General features: G+C 56.6%; 1 protein-coding gene across 3 annotated transcripts; it reads right to left on the bottom strand.

The window, feature by feature from the left end:
* Positions 1 to 1,339: 1,339 nt before the first annotated feature.
* NCKAP1L (NCK associated protein 1 like) lies at positions 1,340 to 16,953 on the bottom strand. 3 transcript variants are annotated; one of them, XM_085534132.1, is made up of 32 exons: positions 16,717 to 16,949; positions 15,956 to 16,066; positions 15,635 to 15,727; positions 15,489 to 15,545; positions 15,220 to 15,362; positions 15,049 to 15,139; positions 14,819 to 14,956; positions 14,689 to 14,737; positions 14,461 to 14,617; positions 14,323 to 14,379; positions 13,978 to 14,074; positions 13,433 to 13,542; positions 13,210 to 13,342; positions 12,990 to 13,071; positions 12,142 to 12,200; positions 11,192 to 11,337; positions 10,819 to 10,951; positions 10,520 to 10,639; positions 9,811 to 9,950; positions 9,606 to 9,737; positions 8,065 to 8,283; positions 6,717 to 6,847; positions 6,538 to 6,635; positions 5,285 to 5,378; positions 5,108 to 5,190; positions 4,410 to 4,490; positions 4,196 to 4,289; positions 3,625 to 3,741; positions 3,371 to 3,480; positions 2,740 to 2,829; positions 2,232 to 2,371; positions 2,061 to 2,182 (listed from the first exon to the last, which is right to left on the bottom strand). In XM_085534132.1, exons 1-31 carry the CDS (start codon positions 16,816 to 16,818, stop codon positions 2,246 to 2,248), a joined length of 3,393 nt encoding a protein of 1,130 aa, XP_085390258.1. In that variant the 5' UTR covers positions 16,819 to 16,949; the 3' UTR covers positions 2,061 to 2,182; positions 2,232 to 2,245. The 3 variants fall into 3 exon arrangements, with proteins under 3 accessions (XP_085390257.1, XP_085390258.1, XP_085390259.1); XM_085534131.1 differs by having other exon boundaries at positions 1,340 to 2,371; XM_085534133.1 differs by lacking the exons at positions 2,061 to 2,182; positions 2,232 to 2,371; positions 2,740 to 2,829; ... (6 more) ...; positions 9,606 to 9,737; positions 9,811 to 9,950 and having other exon boundaries at positions 16,717 to 16,953.
* Positions 16,954 to 17,904: the final 951 nt, after the last annotated feature.

The following is a 17,904-nucleotide window of genomic DNA, read 5'->3' as shown; positions in this document are numbered from 1 at the left end:
TGGGTGCGTGGGCCCAGCACGTGGCAGGGGCAGCAAGGAGAGCAATGTAACCTATGGGGGGGGTTAAAGTTATGGGGGGGGGGGGGCTCAGAGAGAGGCTGGTGTAGGGATGGGATAGGGGGGACCCCAAGGTGGGGGTCTGGGGGGGGGTTAAAGTGATGGGGGGGACCTCAAAGAGACCAGGTATAGGGATGGAATAGGGGGGACCCCAAGGTGGGGGTCTGGGGGGGGGTTGTTATAGGGGGGGGCTCAGAGAGAGGCTGGTGTAGGGATGGAATAGGGGGAAACTCCAAAGTGGGGGTCTGGGGGGGGTTAAGTTATGGGGGGGGCTCAGAGAGACCAGGTATAGGAATGGAATAGGGGGGACCCCAAGATGAGGGTCTGGGGGGGGGTTAAAGTGATAGGGGGGGCTCAGAGAGAGGCTGGGTGTAGGGATGGAATAGGGGGGGGGACCCCAAGGTGGGGGTGTGGGGGGGGGTTAGGTTATGGGCGGGGGTTCAGAGAGAGGCTGGTGTAGGGATGGGAGGGGGGGACCCCAAAGTGGGAGTGGGGGGGGGGGTTGTTATAGGGGGGGCTCAGAGAGAGGCTGGTGTAGGGATGGGATGGGGGGGGACCCCAAGGTGGGGGTCTGGGGGTGGGGGGGGTCCGTGGGTTGGGATGAGTGTGAGACAAAGGAGGGATGGCAGCAGCTCCTTCCTGCTCCAGCTGATGATTGATGAGCGCTAAAATAGACTCCAACAGTCAACGTGGAATAATGGGCACGTTGAGAGCGTTAATGTGGGGGGGGGGAAGCAGAGCAATACGGGGGGGGTGGGGGGGGGCACGAGACCCATAGGGAGACGTCACCTCCAGCCCTGCTTTAGTTCATTAATTAAAGCAATTAAGGGTGGGTCGGGGCTCAGTGCCACATATGGGCTGTGGGGATGCAGTGCTTTGGGGTAGGGGACCATATAGCATTGATATGGGGGGGGGGCATAGCTTGAAACCCCCCCCCGGGGTGTTTGAGCTGCCATTGCCAGCTCCTGGTGACTCATCCCGGCCGTGAGCTGAATGGAAACGGCCACACGGGCGCCTCCTTCCATCGCCCCATTAATTCCCCCCCCCCCCCCAAAATGGGATATAAACAGCCTGAGATGGGGAGAAGGAGGAGAAAATGATGGGGAATGGGAAGGGGGGGGGGGGGGGGGGGAACGTGATTTGAAACGTTTCCAGCCAGGAAGAGTGAAGGGAAACTGAGGCTGGGGGGCTTTGGGGCTGTTTGTATTGGGGACATACCTGGAGCCCCCACCCCATATATCCTCAGGGCTGCCTGGGCACCACGAAGAAGCCACAGCCAAAGGGGGGGGGTAAAACAATGTTGTTTAGTGCAGGTGATGCTGGGGGTGGGATGGGGGGGTATACAAGAGCACAGGGGGGTGCTGGGGGGCACAAGGAGGGGGGGAATAATGGGGGGTGGGTGGGATGGGGGTTGGGTGGGATGTGGTGGATGGGATGAGGGTTGGATGGGATGTGGGGTGGGTGGGATATGGGGTGGATGGGGTGTGAGCACAGGGCAGGGGTGCTCTCTCTGGGGTGGGATGTGGGGTTGGATGGGACGTGGGTTGGATGGGGTGTGGGGTGGATGGATGGGATGTGGGGTTGGATGGGATGGGGGGTTGGATGGGATGTGGGTTGGGTGGGATGTGGGTTGGATGGGATGTGGGGTGGGTGGGACGGGGGGTTGGATGGGATGGATGGGATGTGGGATGGATGGGATGTGGGGTGGATGGGATGGGAGCAATGGGGCAGGGATGCTCTCAGTGGGGTGGGATGTGGGGTTGGATGGGGTGTGGGGTTGGATGGATGGGACGTGGGTTGGATGGGATGGGGGTTGGATGGGATGTGGGGTGGATGAGATGGGGGTTGGATGGGGGGTGGGGTGGATGGGGTGTGGGGTTGGATGGATGGGATGGGGGGTGGATGGGATGGATGGGATGGAGGGTTGGGTGGGATGGGGGTTGGATGGGGGGTGGGGTGGGTGGGACGTGGGGTGGATGGGATGGGTGGGATGTGGATTGGATGGGATGGGGGGTGGATGGGATGGGGTTTGGGTGGGATGTGGGGTTGGATGGGGTCTGGGTTGGTGGGATTTGGGGTGGATGGGATGTGGGTTCGGTGGGATGCTCTCAGTGGGGCAGGGATGCTCTCAGCGGGGCGGGATGTGGGTCGGATGCTCTCAGTGGGGCGGGATGTGGGTCGGATGCTCTCAGTGGGGCGGGATCCTATTGAGCAGGCTCTCCCTGCACACCTCCCTGTAGGCGTTGCGGAGCAGCACGTAGGGGAAGCAGGTCTCCAACATGTCCACTGTGAGGAAGGACGACTCGGCCACGATCTGAATTGAGGGGGGGGGAACAAAGAGGGGGGGGGGGGGTCGTGAGCTCAGTTCCCCTTCACCCCCAGCCCTGGGTGCCCCTTTCCCTGGGTGCCCCTTTCCTTCCCCTGCTGCCTCCCCAGCTCCAGATTGAAACATTTGCATTTAAATTGCTTTGCAGAGCAGGGCGATGTTCCCTGAATATCAATCCAAGGGCGGTGGGTGCTCGGCCCCCACTTCCAACCCCCCAATATGGAGCCAGGACTATGGTGAGAGCTCAGCACCTCAAAGCAGCCGCGGGTCGGGGGCAGCAGGAGCTCAGCCCCCCCTTAAGGACCCCCCAGAAGACCCCCCCCCCCAATGGGACCTTCATCCCTCCCATCACTCACCAACTGCATCAGCAGACACACGGCGTCTCTGTTCCTGGAGCGCAGCTTGTCCGTCTCCTGGCCCAGCTGCAGGAGGCTCATAGAGGCCAACTGAGGGATGGATCCTGATCAGCAACAAGGGCTGCACCCCATCCATCCATCCCTCCATCCCTCCATCCATCCCTCCATCCCTCCATCCATCCATCCATCCCTCCATCCATCCATCCATCCATCCATCCCTCCATCCATCCCTCCATCCCTCCATCCCTCCATCCATCCATCCATCCATCCATCCATCCATCCATCCATCCATCCATCCATCCCTCCATCCCTCCATCCCTCCCTCCCATCCCTCCCTCCATCCCTCCATCCCTCCCATCCCTCCATCCATCCCTCCTTCCCATCCATCCCTCCATCCATCCCTCCATCCATCTCTCCATCCCTCCATTCCTCCATCCCATCCCTCCCTCCATCACATCCCTCCATCCCTCCATCCCTCCCATCCATCCCTCCATCCATCCATCCCTCCCTCCCTCCCATCCCTCCCATCCCATCCCATCCCACCCCTCCATCCCTCCCTCCATCCATCCCTCCCATCCATCCCTCCATCCCTCCCATCCCATCCCTCCCTCCCTCTCCTCCCTTCCCTCACCAGCAGGAATTCCTTCAGGTGGGTCTCGATGTTCTTATTGTGGAGGGTGAAGAGCGCGGCCGACACGTGGATGATGGCCTTGGCCAGGCAGTGGATGTTGTTGTTGTAGCCTGAGGACACAGGGAGGTTGGGGATGGAGCTGGGGGGCAGCAGCCCTGTCCACTATAGGGGTCCTTATGTCCCCATTGAGCTTCAGCTGTGGGACCTCGGGGGTCCCATTGTGGGGCTGGGGCACAGTGGGGTCCAATCCTTACCATCCATCTCGGTGTTGTAGATAGACATTGGGTCGGAGGCCAACAAAGGCAGGGATACGGCCACAAAGACCAGCAGCAGACAGGACACCTTGTAATCCTCCTCTGGGGATGAACCATCTGCACAGGGGGGAGCCAACATCAACCAGGGTCCAAGGAGGAAACAGACCCCACGGGGGTGATAAGGGTGGGGGTCCCATGGGGGGTGACAGTGGGGACCCATAGGGACACCCTATGGGGGTGATAAGGGTGGGGGTCCCATGGGGGGTCACAGTGGGCATCCAGAGGGACACCCCACGGGGGTGATAAGGGTGGGGGTCCCATAGGAGGTGACAGTGGGGACCCATAGGGACACCCTATGGGGGTGATAAGGGTGGGGGTCCCATGGGGGGTCACAGTGGGTGCCCAGAGGGACACCCCATGGAGGTGATAAGGGTGGGGGTCCCATGGGGGGAGACAGTGGGGACCCAGAGGGACACCCTATGGGGGTGATAAGGGTGGGGGTCTGTGCCAGGCTGATGGTGGAGGGTCTCAATGTTGCCCCCCCCCCAGGACCCCATAGACCCCACATTACCCATCTTGCTGCCTGCAAGGACGTTCACCAGCGCAGGGTCGATCTCACAGGGGATCCCAGCAGCCGAAGCCAGTTCGAAGATGCTCAATGTGACCTGGGAGGACAAGGACACAATAGTGCCATTAAACACCATGTGGTGCCATAGGGTTGGGGTGCCACCCCCTATATGGGGACAGCAAGGGGGCAGCTCAACCCCGCGCCGCTCAGTGCCCACCTGGATGTCCGTGTCTGGGGTGACCACGTCTGTCAGGCATCCTATAGGGCCCATCAGGAAGGGGCAGTGGTGGGAGAAGACCTGCAGGGGGGGAATAGGACCCAGGGGGTTCCTATGGGGCTCACATTGACCCTATGGGGCATAGGGGGCACCCACCTCATTGTGTGATATAGGACCCAGGGGGTTCCTATGGGGCTCACATTGTGTGATATAGGACCCAGGGGGTTCCTATGGGGCTCACATTGTGTGATATAGGACCCAGGGGGTTCCTATGGGGCTCACATTGACCCTATGGGGCACCCACCTGCAGGGGGGCAGTGCTCATTGTGTGATATAGGGTTGCCCATGGGGCTCACACTGATCCTATGGGGCTCACACTGACCCTATGGGGCTCACATTGATCCTATGGGGCACCCACCTGCAGGGGGGCAGTGCTCATGGTGTGATATAGGACTCAGGGGGTTCCTATGGGGCTCACATTGACCCTATGGGGCACAGGGGGCACCCACCTCATTGTGTGATATAGGGTTGCCCATGGGGCTCACATTGACCCTATGGGGCACCCACCTGCAGGGGGCAGTGCTCATGGTGTGATATAGGACCCAGGGGGTTCCTATGGGGCTCACATTGTGTGATATAGGACCCAGGGGGTTCCTATGGGGCTCACACTGACCCTATGGGGCACAGGGGGCACCCACCTCCCGCAGGCCTTGCTGTGCCATGGCTCGGAAGCTCAGGATCTCCCCAATGATGGTCATCCTCTTTAGGACGTTATCGGCCGCTATAGGGGGGGGAAGGGGAAAGCAGAGACGTGTGTGTGTGTGAGTGAGTGTGCAAACGTGCAAGGCTGTGTGTGCAAACCCTGCACCACTCACAGCTCAGCCGGGGCAGCAGAGCCGCCATCTGCTCTGGTTTGCAGGGGCTGGAGCGCAGCTGGACCAGCGTGTCCATGTTCTCATTGACCAGTTTCTGCAATAGACGGGGGGGTCACGGCACTGGGAACAATTAATAACAACCCAAAACTGGCCCCAAACACCCCAAAACTGGCCCCAAACCTGACCCAGACACCCCAAAACTGGCCCCAAACCTGACCCCAAACACCCCAAAACTGGCCCCAAACACCCCAAAACTGGCCCCAACACCCCAAACCTGGACCTAAACCTGACCCAGACACCCCAAAACTGGCCCCAAACCTGACCCCAACATCCCAAACCTGACCCCAATCACCCCAAAACTGGCACCAAACACCCCAAACACACCGTACCTGACCCCAAACACCCCAAACACCCCAAACCTGACCCCAAACACCCCATAACTGACCCCAAACCTGGCCCCAAACACCCCAAACCTGACCCCAAAAACCCCAAACTTGGCCCCAAACACCCCAATCCTGACCCCAAACACCTCAAAACTGGCCCCAAACACCCCAAACTTGGCCCCAAACACCCCAAAACTGGCCCCAAAAACCCCATAACTGGCCTGAAACACCCCAAACCTGACCCCAAATATCCCAAAATTGGCCCCAAACCTGACCCCACCACCCCAAACCTGGCCCCAAAAACCCCATAACTGACCCCAAACCTGGCCCCAAACACCCCAAACCTGGCCCCAAACACCCCAAACTTGGCCCCCAAAACCCCAATCCTGACCCCTAACACCCCTAAGCTGACCCAAACACCCCAAATCTGGCCCCAAACACCCCAAACCTGGCCCCCAAAACCCCAAAACTGGACCCCACCACCCCAAAGCTGGCCCCAAACACCCCAAACCTGACCCCAAATATCCCAAAATTGGCCCCAAACACCCCAAAACTGGCCCCAAACCTGACCCCACCATCCCAAACCTGGCCCCAGACACCCCAAAGCTGAACCCAAACCTGACACCCAGACACCCCAATATTGGCCCCAAACATCCCAAAATTGGCCCCAAAAGCCCCAAAACTGGCCTGAAACACCCCAAACCTGACCTCAAATACCCCAAACCTGACCCCAACACCTCATACCTGACCCCAAACACCCCAAACCTGACCCCAAATATCCCAAAATTGGCCCCAAACACCCCAAAGCTGGCCCCAAAAACCCCAAACTTGGTCCCAAAAACCCCATAACTGATCCCAAATCCCCCCTACCTTCAGCTCAGCCACCTGGGAGCTCACGTGCCACATGAGATTGTCACTCATGAACTTCATTCCATAGGGCCCAATGAGTTCAGCCAACGCTCGCATCTCTATGGGGCCAGACACAAGGATGGGAACATCACATAGGGATAAGGGGACAAACCCCACAGTGACCCCAAAACAACCCGCACCTGAAACATCAGAGAACTCAGCAGCACTGAAGGATGGTTCACCATCACGGGGCACCGTGGTGAAGGCTTGAAGGGAGGGAGCCAGGACGATGGCCCCAGTGCTGGCCTGGCGTAATAAGGCCTCGAGGTACCTGCAGATATTGGGATGGACCCATATCCCATATAGGATAGACAACCCTGAGGGTGCTGCCCATATCCCATATGGGAGATATAACCCTGAGGGCACTGCCCATATCCCATATGGGATAGATACCCCTGAGGGCGCTGCCCATATCCCATATGGGATATAGATACCCCTTAGGGTGCTGCCCATATCCCATATGGGATAGATACCTCTGAGGGTGCTGCCCATATCCCATATAGGATAGATAACCCTGAGGGCGCTGCCCATATCCCATATAGGATAGATACCCCTTAGGGTGCTGCCCATATCCCATATGGGAGATATAACCCTGAGGGTGCTGCCCATATCCCATATGGGATAGATACCCCTTAGGGTGCTGCCCATATCCCATATAGGATAGATAACACTGAGGGTGCTGCCCATATCCCATATGGGAGATAGATACCCCTGAGGGTGCTGCCCATATCCCATATAGGATAGATAACCCTGAGGGCGCTGCCCATATCCCTTATGGGAGATAACCCTGAGGGTGCTGCCCATATCCCATATAGGATAGATAACCCTGAGGGTGCTGCCCATATCCCATATAGGATAGATACCCCTGAGGGTGCTGCCCATATCCCATATGGGATAGATACCCCTTAGGGCGCTGCCCATATCCTATATAGGATAGATACCCCTTAGGGTGCTGCCCATATCCCATATGGGAGATAACCCTGAGGGTGCTGCCCATATCCCATATGGGATATAGATAACCGTGAGGGTGCTGCCCATATCCCTTATGGGAGATACAACCCTGAGGGTGCTGCCCATATCCCATATGGGATAGATACCCCTTAGGGCACTGCCCATATCCCATATGGGATAGATACCCCTTAGGGCGCTGCCCATATCCAATATGGGATAGATACCCCTGAGGGTGCTGCCCATATCCCATATGGGATAGATACCCCTTAGGGCACTGCCCATATCCCATATAGGATAGATACCCCTTAGGGCGCTGCCCATATCCCATATGGGATATAACCCTGAGGGTGCTGCCCATATCCCTTATGGGAGATACAACCCTGAGGGCGCTGCCCATATCCCATATGGGATAGATAACCCTGAGGGTGCTGCCCATATCCCATATGGGATAGATACCCCTTAGGGCACTGCCCATATCCCATATGGGATAGATACCCCTTAGGGCACTGCCCATATCCCATATGGGGTGTAACCCACCAGTTGGTGTAGATGGTGGTGAGGGTCTGCTCCCCGCTGGCATCGCGGGGCTGTGTCTGTTGCAGGAGGACGTTGCGGATGATGCGCGTCGTGTCCAGACCCACGTAGTGTGTCAGGGACTGGATGAAGGTGATGTAGGACCCCAGACCCACCAGCACCTCCGAGGGACGAGCCACCTCCTGAGTGGGCTGGCTGTAACACGCCATGGCTACGATGGCCCTAAGGGAACACGATGGGGTTAGGGTTAGGGGTAGGGTTAGGGATGGGGTTTAGGGTTAGGGTTAGGGTAGGGTTATGGGTAGGGTTAGAATTTGGGTTTGGGTTAGGGATGGGGTTTAGGGTTAGGGTAGGGGTAGGGGTAGGGGTAGGGGTAGGGGTAGGGGTAGGGGTAGGGGTAGGGGTGGGGGTAGGGTTGGGGTTGGGGTTAGGGATGGGGTTTAGGTTTAGGATTAGGATTAGGATTTGGGTTAGGGTTGGGTTAGGGTTTGAGTTTAGGGTTAGGGATGGGGTTTAGGGTTAGGGTTAGTGTAGGGTTAGGGGTAGGGGTCGGGGTAAGGGTAGGGTAGGGTTAGGGTTGGGGTTAGGGTTTGGGTTTGGTGTTAGGGATGGGTTGTAGGGTTAGGGGTAAGGGTAGGGTTAGGGTTAGGGTTTGGGTTTAGGGTTAGGGATGGGTTGTGGGGTTAGGGGTAGGGGTAGGGGTACGATAGGGGTAGGGTTGGGGTTGGGGTTAGGGATGGGGTTGAGGTTTAGGGTTAGGGTTAGGATTAGGATTAAGGTTAGGGTTGGGTTAGGGTTTGGGTTTAGCATTAGGGATGGGGTTTAGCGTTAGGGTTAGGGTAGGGTTAGGGTTAGGGTTTGGTTTTAGGGTTATGGTTAGTTTTAGGGTTAGGGTTTGGGTTTGGGTTAGGGTTTGGGTTAGGGTTAGGGTTTAAGGTTAGGGTTAAGGTTAGGGTTATGGTTAGTTTTCAGGTTAAGGTTTGCGTTTAGGTTTAGGGATTATGGTTAGGGTTGTGTTAGGGTTATGGTTAGGGATGGGGTTTAAGTTTAGGGTTAGGGTTTGGGTTTAGGGTTAGGGGTTAGGTTTAGGGTTATGGTTAGGTCTGGGGTCAGAGATCTTCTCCCCATCACACAGCCCGATTAGGGTTAGGGTTAGTTTTAGGTTTAGGGTTTGGGTTTAGGGTTAGGATTAGGGTTATGTTTAGTATTAGGTTTGGGGTTGGGGTTTAGGGTTAGGGTTAGGGATGGGTTAGGGTTAGGGTTAGGGGTATGGTTAGGGTTGGAGTTGGCGTTAGGGTTAGGGTTAGGGATAGGGTTTAGGTTTAGGGTTAGGGTTAGTGTTGGGGTTATGGTTAGTTTTATGGTTAGTGTTAGGGATAAGGTTAGGGTTAGGGTTAGGGTTAGGGTTAGGGTTAGGGTTAGGGTTAGGGTTAGGGTTAGGGTTAGGGTTAGGATTAGGGTTAGGGTTAGGGTTAGGGTTAATGTTAGGGTAAGGTCTGGGGTCAATGATCTCCTCCCCATCTCACAGCCCCATGTGTCCCTACTTGCTGAATCGTGTCTCCAAGTGGCTGCTCAGATATTGCGCTGGTGTCACCGTGTGCTCAAACACTGAGATGTTGGGCACGTGGTTGAGGCTCAGGCTCAGCTCTGCCAGCACCAGGTGCAGCTTATCCATGCTGGGGGGGGACAGATGCTGTCAGCCCCATTACACCCCATAGAGCCACCACCACCTCCCAGCCCTGCCCTCACTTGGTGGTCACCGTCCTGTCCTTCCTCTGACTCTCAGCCCCTGGTTTCTCTCGCTCAGGTTCCCCCTTTTTGGACGGATGTTTCAGGGTCTTCTTGTTGCGAGCTTTGCTGACGGTGGAGGCGCAGTGCTTGGGCAGTAGCTGGTGGCCATAGGCAAAAGGGTCAGGGTTAGGGTTAGGGTTAGGGTTAGGGTTAGATTTAGGGTTAGGGTTAGGGTTAGGGTTAGGGTTAGGGTAGGGTTAGGGTTAGGGTTAGAGTAGGGTTAGATTTAGGGTTAGGGTTAGGGTTAGGGTTAGATTTAGGGTTAGGGTTAGGGTTAGGGTTAGGGTAGGGTTAGGGTTAGGGTTAGGGTTAGGGTTAGGGTTAGGGTTAGGGTTAGGGTTAGGGTTAGGGTTAGGGTTAGGGTACAGTCAGAGGCTTCAGAACCAGAAGCTGCCTTCCCCAAGGTTGAATTGGGGTTAGGGGTAGGTGTTAGGGGTAGGGGTAAGGGTTAGGGGTAGAGGTTAGGGGTAGGGGTTAGGGTCAGGGTTAGATTTGGGTTTGGGTTAGGGGTTAGGGAACAATCAGAGGCTCCAGAACCAGAAGCTGCCATCCCCAAGGTTGAATTGGGGACACCACATCTGTCCTATACAGCCCCTGGTGCCCCAAGAGCACAGATACATACACCCAGAGCTCTGTAGATACCCCCCATGGCCATGGGGACCCTCACCTGCTCGCTGAGGTTGTGCTGCTCAGCACAGCTGTCCATGATGCAGGCGCAGGTCTGTCGAGCCATCTCCTCCAGGAACTTGTTGCACATCCCCAGTGCTGCAGCCTGGAGCTGGGGATACTGCAAAGGGAAATGCACAGCTTAACATGGCCCCACTATGGGACACCCCGCACAGGGCACAGAGGCCCCAAGGTCAGGTCCCCATCCCCTGCCATAAGCCATAAGAGCTGCCTGGCTCCTTTATAGCTGTATCCAGACACTGTGCCCATGTCCCCGTATCATCACCCTGCAGGACTCACCTCCTCCGGGCACATGGGGTGGACGCAGCGGGAGAAGTGGCTGCAGAGCAGAGGGAAGGCGATGCTGTAACGCAGCATGGAGGGCTCCTCCATCGTCGCCACAAACATCTTCTCTATGGGGCGAGGGAAGAAGCTGCAGTGGGGGGAGGCAGAGGGGCAGGATGTGTCAGTGGGGCTGTTGGTGCCTATATCGTGTGGGTGCTGCCCTTGTCCCCATGTCTGTGTCCATATTACCTGAGTGTACATCACCTCGCCTTGCCCAGCCTCCCTTATAAGCCCCATCCCTTCCCATACCCAGCACACATGGGCATCTCCCCACACATTCTGTGGGGCAGGAGCTGCTCAATGTGACCCCTATGAGTCTGGAGCTCACCATAGGTCGGACAGGTCGGAGGTCTCGGCCAGCAGATCCTCCAGGGAGTCCAGCAGTTTGGTGTGGAAGACGATGAGGTTCATGATGCGACCCACGTCTGGGTTGGTGCTCAGGGGCAGCACGGCCTTGGACACACTGGTGTAGGCCTATGGGGGGCAGTGGGATCAGGGGCACAGCTGGGAGAACTGGGATGAACTGGGATGAACTGGGAGAAATGGGAGAAAGGGGAGAAATGGGATGAACTGGGAGCACTGGGATGAACTGGGAGCACTGGGATGAACTGGGATGAACTGGGATGTATTGGGAGCACTGGGATGAACTGGGAGAGCTGGGATGAACTGGGAGCAATGAGAGAACTGGGAGAACTGGGAGCACTGGGATGTATTGGGAGAACTGGGAGCACTGGGATGTATTGGGAGAACTGGGAGCACTGGGAGAGCTGGGATGAACTGGGATGTATTGGGAGCACTGGGATGAACTGGGAGAGCTGGGATGAACTGGGAGCAATGAGAGAACTGGGAGAACTGGGAGCACTGGGATGTATTGGGAGAACTGGGAGCACTGGGAGAACTGGGATGAACTGGGAGCACTGGGATGAACTGGGATGTATTGGGAGCACTGGGATGAATTGGGAGAACTGGGATGAACTGGGAGAACTGGGATGAACTGGGATGTATTGGGAGCACCAGGATGAACTGGGAGAACTGGGATGAACTGGGATGAACTGGGAGAACTGGGAGCAATGGGGATGGGGGTTGAAGGGATGGGGACCAGTGGTGGTGGAATGGTGTGGGATGGAGAAGGGAATGAGGGCAGGTATAGGGACAGCAGTAAGGAAGGGAATAGGGGCATGGATTGAGATGGGAAGAGAGGGATTGTATGGGGCCAGCAATGAGGACAGGGATGGGAACTGAGGACGGCAGTGGATGGGATTGAGATGGGGGTAGAACCTGCAGCCGGAACCAGTCGAGGCGCAACGCTGTGAAATCAAACTGCTCCTTCTCATCCACTGCAGGGAAACAGAAACGTGTGAGGGAGGGCAGGGGGAGGGGGGCTGGGTGGGCTTCGGGCTTGTGCTGATCAGGGGCTGTAATGCAGGGTTAGGGTTAGGGTTAGGGTTATTAGGGTTAGGGTTAGGGTTAGGGTTATTAGGGTTATTAGGGTTATTAGGGTTATTAGGGTTAGGGTTAGGGTTATTAGGGTTAGGGTTAGGGTTATTAGGGTTATTAGGGTTAGGGTTAGGGTTAGGGTTATTAGGGTTATTAGTGTTAGGGTTAGGGTTAGGGTTATTAGGGTTAGGGTTAGGGTTAGGGTTAGGGTTAGGGTTAGGGTTAGGGTTAGGGTTAGGGTTAGGGTTAGGGTTAGGGTTAGGGTTAGGGTTAGGGTTAGGGTTAGGGTAGGGTTAGGGTTAGGGTTAGCGTTAGGGTTACGGTTAGGGTTAGCGTTAGGGTTAAGGTTAGGGTTAGGGTTAGGGTTAGGGTTAGGATGCCAGCTGCGGGTGGACTGCAGCTGGGCTATAGGGCAGGAGGATTAGGGTTAGGGTTAGGGTTAGGGTTAGGGTTAGGGTTATTAGGGTTAGGGTTAGGTTTAGGGTTAGGGTTATTAGGGTTAAGGTTATGGTTAGGGTTAGGGTTAGGTTTAGGGTTAGGGTTAGGGTTAGGGTTAGGGTTAGGGTTAGGGTTAGGGTTAGGGTTAGGGTTAAGGTTAGGGTTAGGGTTAGGGTTAGGATGCCAGCTGTGGGCTATAGGGCAGGCGGACATCAGACCCCATGGACACACAGCAGGTTGATGTTCCTCACCTCCCTTGTCGGAGAGAGAAGAAAGGGAGCTGACAAAGGACGACAAGATGATGGACTCCTCCTCGGGGCACACGGAGAGGTTCTGCAGGGATAGAGATGGGGACAGGTTCAGGGCCAAGCAGGATGGGGGACATGGACATGGGCTGCCCCATGCCCAGCGTTATGTGATACCTGGATGATAGGGGACATGAACAGCCCCATGCCCAGCACTATTTGATACCTGGATGATTTCACTGAGCACCAGAGCATCGAATCGGGCCAGGTATTGAACGTGGTAACGCCGCAGCACAAGGTCCTGCCGCCGCACCAGGCTCCGCAGCTGCTCCATGAGGAACAGGATCTCTGCAATGTGGCTGCCAACAAAGGCACCGGTCAGAGCAGGGGTGAAGACCCCCAGACTCACATACACGGCCCCCCAATGCACAGCCCCCAGCACCGCTCACCTGTCAGCATAGTCCTCCGGTGTCTTGGTTTTGGTGACGTGCTCGGCGTGTCTCACCAACCAGCTCACCTCATCCCGGCAGAACGACAGGGCCATGAAGGCAAACAGAGCCTGGGCACAGTTAGAAGGCACCTGGGGCTGCCACCAGCAGCCAACAGGGCACTGCCAACACACAGAGCTCTGTGCATAGACCCATAACGTGCCCATAGAGCTCTGACACTCATCACGTCCCTCAGAACCATTCATCTCCATGATGGAGCTCCCCTCTTCCTGCCCCTCTCCACTGTCCCCTTCCCTTTGGGTCCCAGCTCCCCTTTACTCTCCCCTTCCCTTTACTCTCCCCTTCCCTTTACTCTCCCCTTCCCTTTACTCTCCCCTTCCCTTTACTCTCCCCTTCCCTTTACTCTCCCCTTCCCTTTACTCTCCCCTTCCCTTTACTCTCCCCTTCCCTTTGCTCTCCCCTTCCCTTTACTCTCCCCTTCCCTTTGCTCTCCCCTTCCCTTTGCTCTCCCCTTCCCTTTACTCTCCCCTTCCCTTTGCTCTCACTTTGGGTCCCAGCAGCCCGGGCTGATCCTCCAGCAGCGCCTCCAGCTCTCGCACAGCCCCACGCAGGTACAGCCGCCGGCCCCGATGCAGGGATCCGCTATGGGGTGTGGGGGGGTGTCATGGCAGGGGGGTTAGAGCCCCCCATCACCCCTCCAGCCACCCCACTCACCCAGCAGGGATATTACAAACACATGGCAAAGGTGGGAGCTGTGATATGGGGTCAATACAGATGGGGACCCCAGTGATCCCATGGGATCCCTCAGGTCCTTCCATGGGGCCTCCCAGCACCCTGGGACCCTCCCCAGACCCCTGGGACCCAGCAGCCCACCCTGAGCCCCCCCGAACCTGTGAGCCACGGCATGTTCCTTACACTCCTTGAGATCGGCCACCCTCTTCCCATAGCTGCAAAGGGAACACAGCTGAGCAGTGCCACGGATGGGCCAGCCCCCAGTGGAGCCCCCAGCCCCAGGGGCAGCCATTTACCCCTTGAGGCTGCTGAGCAGCTCCTCGGTGACCTTGTGGATCTGCAGGGCCTCGTCACGGAGGAGGGTGATGTAGAGCGAGCCCTGCAGTGCCAACCTCCACAGCTCCAGGCATTGAGGGGACGCCCCCAAAGCCCCCGGGCACACCAGGAAGCCAACTGCAGGGCACAGATATCAGTCAGCCACCATAGGGGATCACTGGGGGTCTGTGGGCATTGCAAGGACTCACTGAGGATCCAGCGCTCCATCACCTCCAGGGACAGGTATTCACAAGCCATCTGGGGATGCAGGGGGTGGTGTCAGCGCTCTGCCCCTCCTGCACCCACCCCTATACATCCCTATTGCAGGGTGATGCTCACGGTGTCGGAGCTGGCAGGGCTCAGCATGGAGCCAGCAGAGCTGAGCAGGCTGAGGAGCTGGTCATTGCGCCACTGATCGGAGCCCTGGTTCCTCCGTGCAAAGAGGAAATGGAGGGACAGGAGAGCAGCAGTGACAGCCTGCAGGACATGGGGGGGTATCATAGGGGATCAGTGCAGGGATGGGATGTGGCTCTGTTGGCATTCAGGACCCTCAGGAGCCCCCAACCCACCTTGGTGTGCGGCCCAAACTCCTCCGTCAGCTTCTTAAGGGGGTGGTCGTATTCCAGCACCATTTGACCCAAGCGGGCAAAGCTGGAATCACTGCAGGGATGATGATATAATGTGTTGGGGACAGACCTCAGTGATGGTGGGGGGATGGTCTATAGGGGCGGGCAGCTCACCTGGCACCGTGGCTCATCTCATGAGCACAGTGGTACATGCCAATGAGAACCCGGCGGTCCTCGGTGCGGGCCAGCAGCAGGACAAGGGACACGTAGGTGACAATCAGGTCCAAGTAGCTCTTGGTAAAGTCATAGTTGATGTTCTAAGGGGCAATGAAGCTGTGAGGATACGGCCGTGGTATGGGATGCACTAATCACCCCATTGAATGCACCCCATAAGCCTCGTGAGCAACTCAAAGTCCCCCATGGAACCCCCTGGTACCACTCACAATGTCAAAGAAGCACTGGTTGGCATCAATGGTGTTCAGCAGCTCATAGACGTGGTCCTGACAGGGAGATAACAAGGAGACAACACATCACTGCTGTCCCCATAGTCTGTAACGCCAGTGCTGCCCCACAGCACCCCACAGCTCACCCTGAACTCCAGGACATCCACAAAGGAGTAGTAATAGGGTCCCAGCGCGCGGATAATGTCCCCCTTGTCCTTGTGCACCGGCCCCAGGTGTTGCTGCAAGAGACAGAAGGGGACATTGAGGTGAGGTGACACAATGGGGTGAGGTGACACAATGGGGTGAGGTGACACAATGGGGTGAGGTGATATGGGGTGGGGGGTGACATAGGGACAAAGATAGAGGAGAAGCCAGGCAGCGATGGCACAATATGGGGTGATATAGGGGTAGGATGACAAGGACAGGATGGGTGTAACACGGGGTTGGGGGGCAGCAATGACCCTCACCGTGCTGCTCCGCACGTCCAGGTTAGGAAACTTCTTGTTGATGAACTTGATGGAGGGCTCCATAGCTTTGTCACACAGGAAGGATGGACGTGTCTTGGGGTCCGAGCAGGTCTGTGGGGACACCCTAAAGTTAGAGCCCTCATAACCCCATCACATCCCCCTTTAGAGCCCCCACAACATCCCCCCTTTGGAGCCCCCACAACCCCATCACATCCCTTTAGAGCCCTCACAACCCCATCACATCCCCCTTAAGAGCCCCCACAACCCCATCACATCCCTTTAGAGCCCTCACAACCCCATCACATCCCCCTTAAGAGCCCCCACAACCCCATCACATCCCTTTAGAGCCCCCATAACCCCATCACATCCCCCTTTAGAGCCCCCACAACCCCATCACATCCCTTTAGAGCCCCCACAACCCCATCACATCCCCCTTTAGAACCCCCACAACCCCATCACATCCCTTTAGAGCCCCCACAACCCCATCACATCCCCCTTTAGAGCCCCCTCAACCCCATCACATCCCCCTTTAGAGCCCCCTCAACCCCATCACATCCCTTTAGAGCCCCCACAACCCCATCACATCCCCCTTTAAAGCCCTTAACCCCATCAGATCCCTTTAGAGCCCCCATCATATCCCCCCTTTAGAGCCCTCACATCCCTTTAGAGCCCCCTTAACCCCATCACATCCCCCTTTAGAGCCCCCACAACCCCCCAGCCCAGCAGCCTCCATTTAGATCCATCATGGCTCCACCCCACACCTTCTTGATGTTGTAGATCCGGACGAGGACCCCCCGGCCCCTCTCATTGAGGATGCTCAGCTTCTCAGCAAACTTGTTCTGATAGACGGAGGGCAGCGACATGGCGGCAGCGTTATGGGGTGGGATATGGGGACACCCCCTTGTCCCTGATCTGCCCCACACCCACAGCACCAACTTCCCCTTCCTCGGCTTCCTGGGTTGTGGTCACGGCCACGTGATGCTGTAGGGTGACGTTGACGCTATGGGGTGCCGCCATCATCCTGCCCATATTACACTGCTCATAGGTCCATATGACAACATCCAAAGCCATATAGCACCATTCAGGACCCATATGAGAGTGTTCAGGATCATGTAACATCACACAGAGACACGTATTGGCCCTCAAGGCCCATATAAGTCCTTGCAACAAGGAAAACACCACACAGGATCCTATAAGACCCTCCAGGGCCCATATTACACTACATAGGGCCCCATAACACCACATAGGGCCCATATTATACCACATAGGGCCCATATTACACCACACAGGGCCCATATTACACTATATAGGGCCCACATTACACCACATAGGGCCCCATAACACCACATAGGACCCACATTACACCACATAGGGCCCCATAACACCACATAGGGCTCACATAACATCACATAGGGCCCATATTATACCACATAGGGCCCTATAGCACCACATAGGGCCCATGTTATACCACACAGGGCCCATATTACACCACACAGGGCCATATTACACCCTCCAGATCCCATATTATACCACATAGGGCCCACATTACACCACATAGGGCCCCATAACACCACATAGGGCCCACATTACACCACATAGGGCCCCATAACATCACATAGGGCTCACATAACATCACATAGGGCCCACATTACACCACATAGGGCCCACATTACACTACATAGGGCCCTATAACACCACATAGGGCCCATATTATACCACATAGGGCCCACATTACACCACATAGGGCCCCATAACACCACATAGGGCCCATATTACACCACATAGGGCCCACATTACACTACATGGGACCCCATAACATCACATAGGACCCCCCTTACACCACATAGGACCCATATTACACCCTCCAGGTCCAATATTATACCACATAGGGCCCACATTACACTACATAGGGCCCCATAACTCCACATAGGGCCCATATTACACCATAT

This window comes from Coturnix japonica, unplaced genomic scaffold (genome assembly GCF_054131305.1).
Source record: "Coturnix japonica strain WE unplaced genomic scaffold, WE-NBRP24 Scf075, whole genome shotgun sequence".
NCBI lineage: Eukaryota > Metazoa > Chordata > Aves > Galliformes > Phasianidae > Coturnix > Coturnix japonica.
Note: the sequence above shows the minus strand (reverse complement) of the source record. Positions and strands in the feature narration are given on the sequence as shown.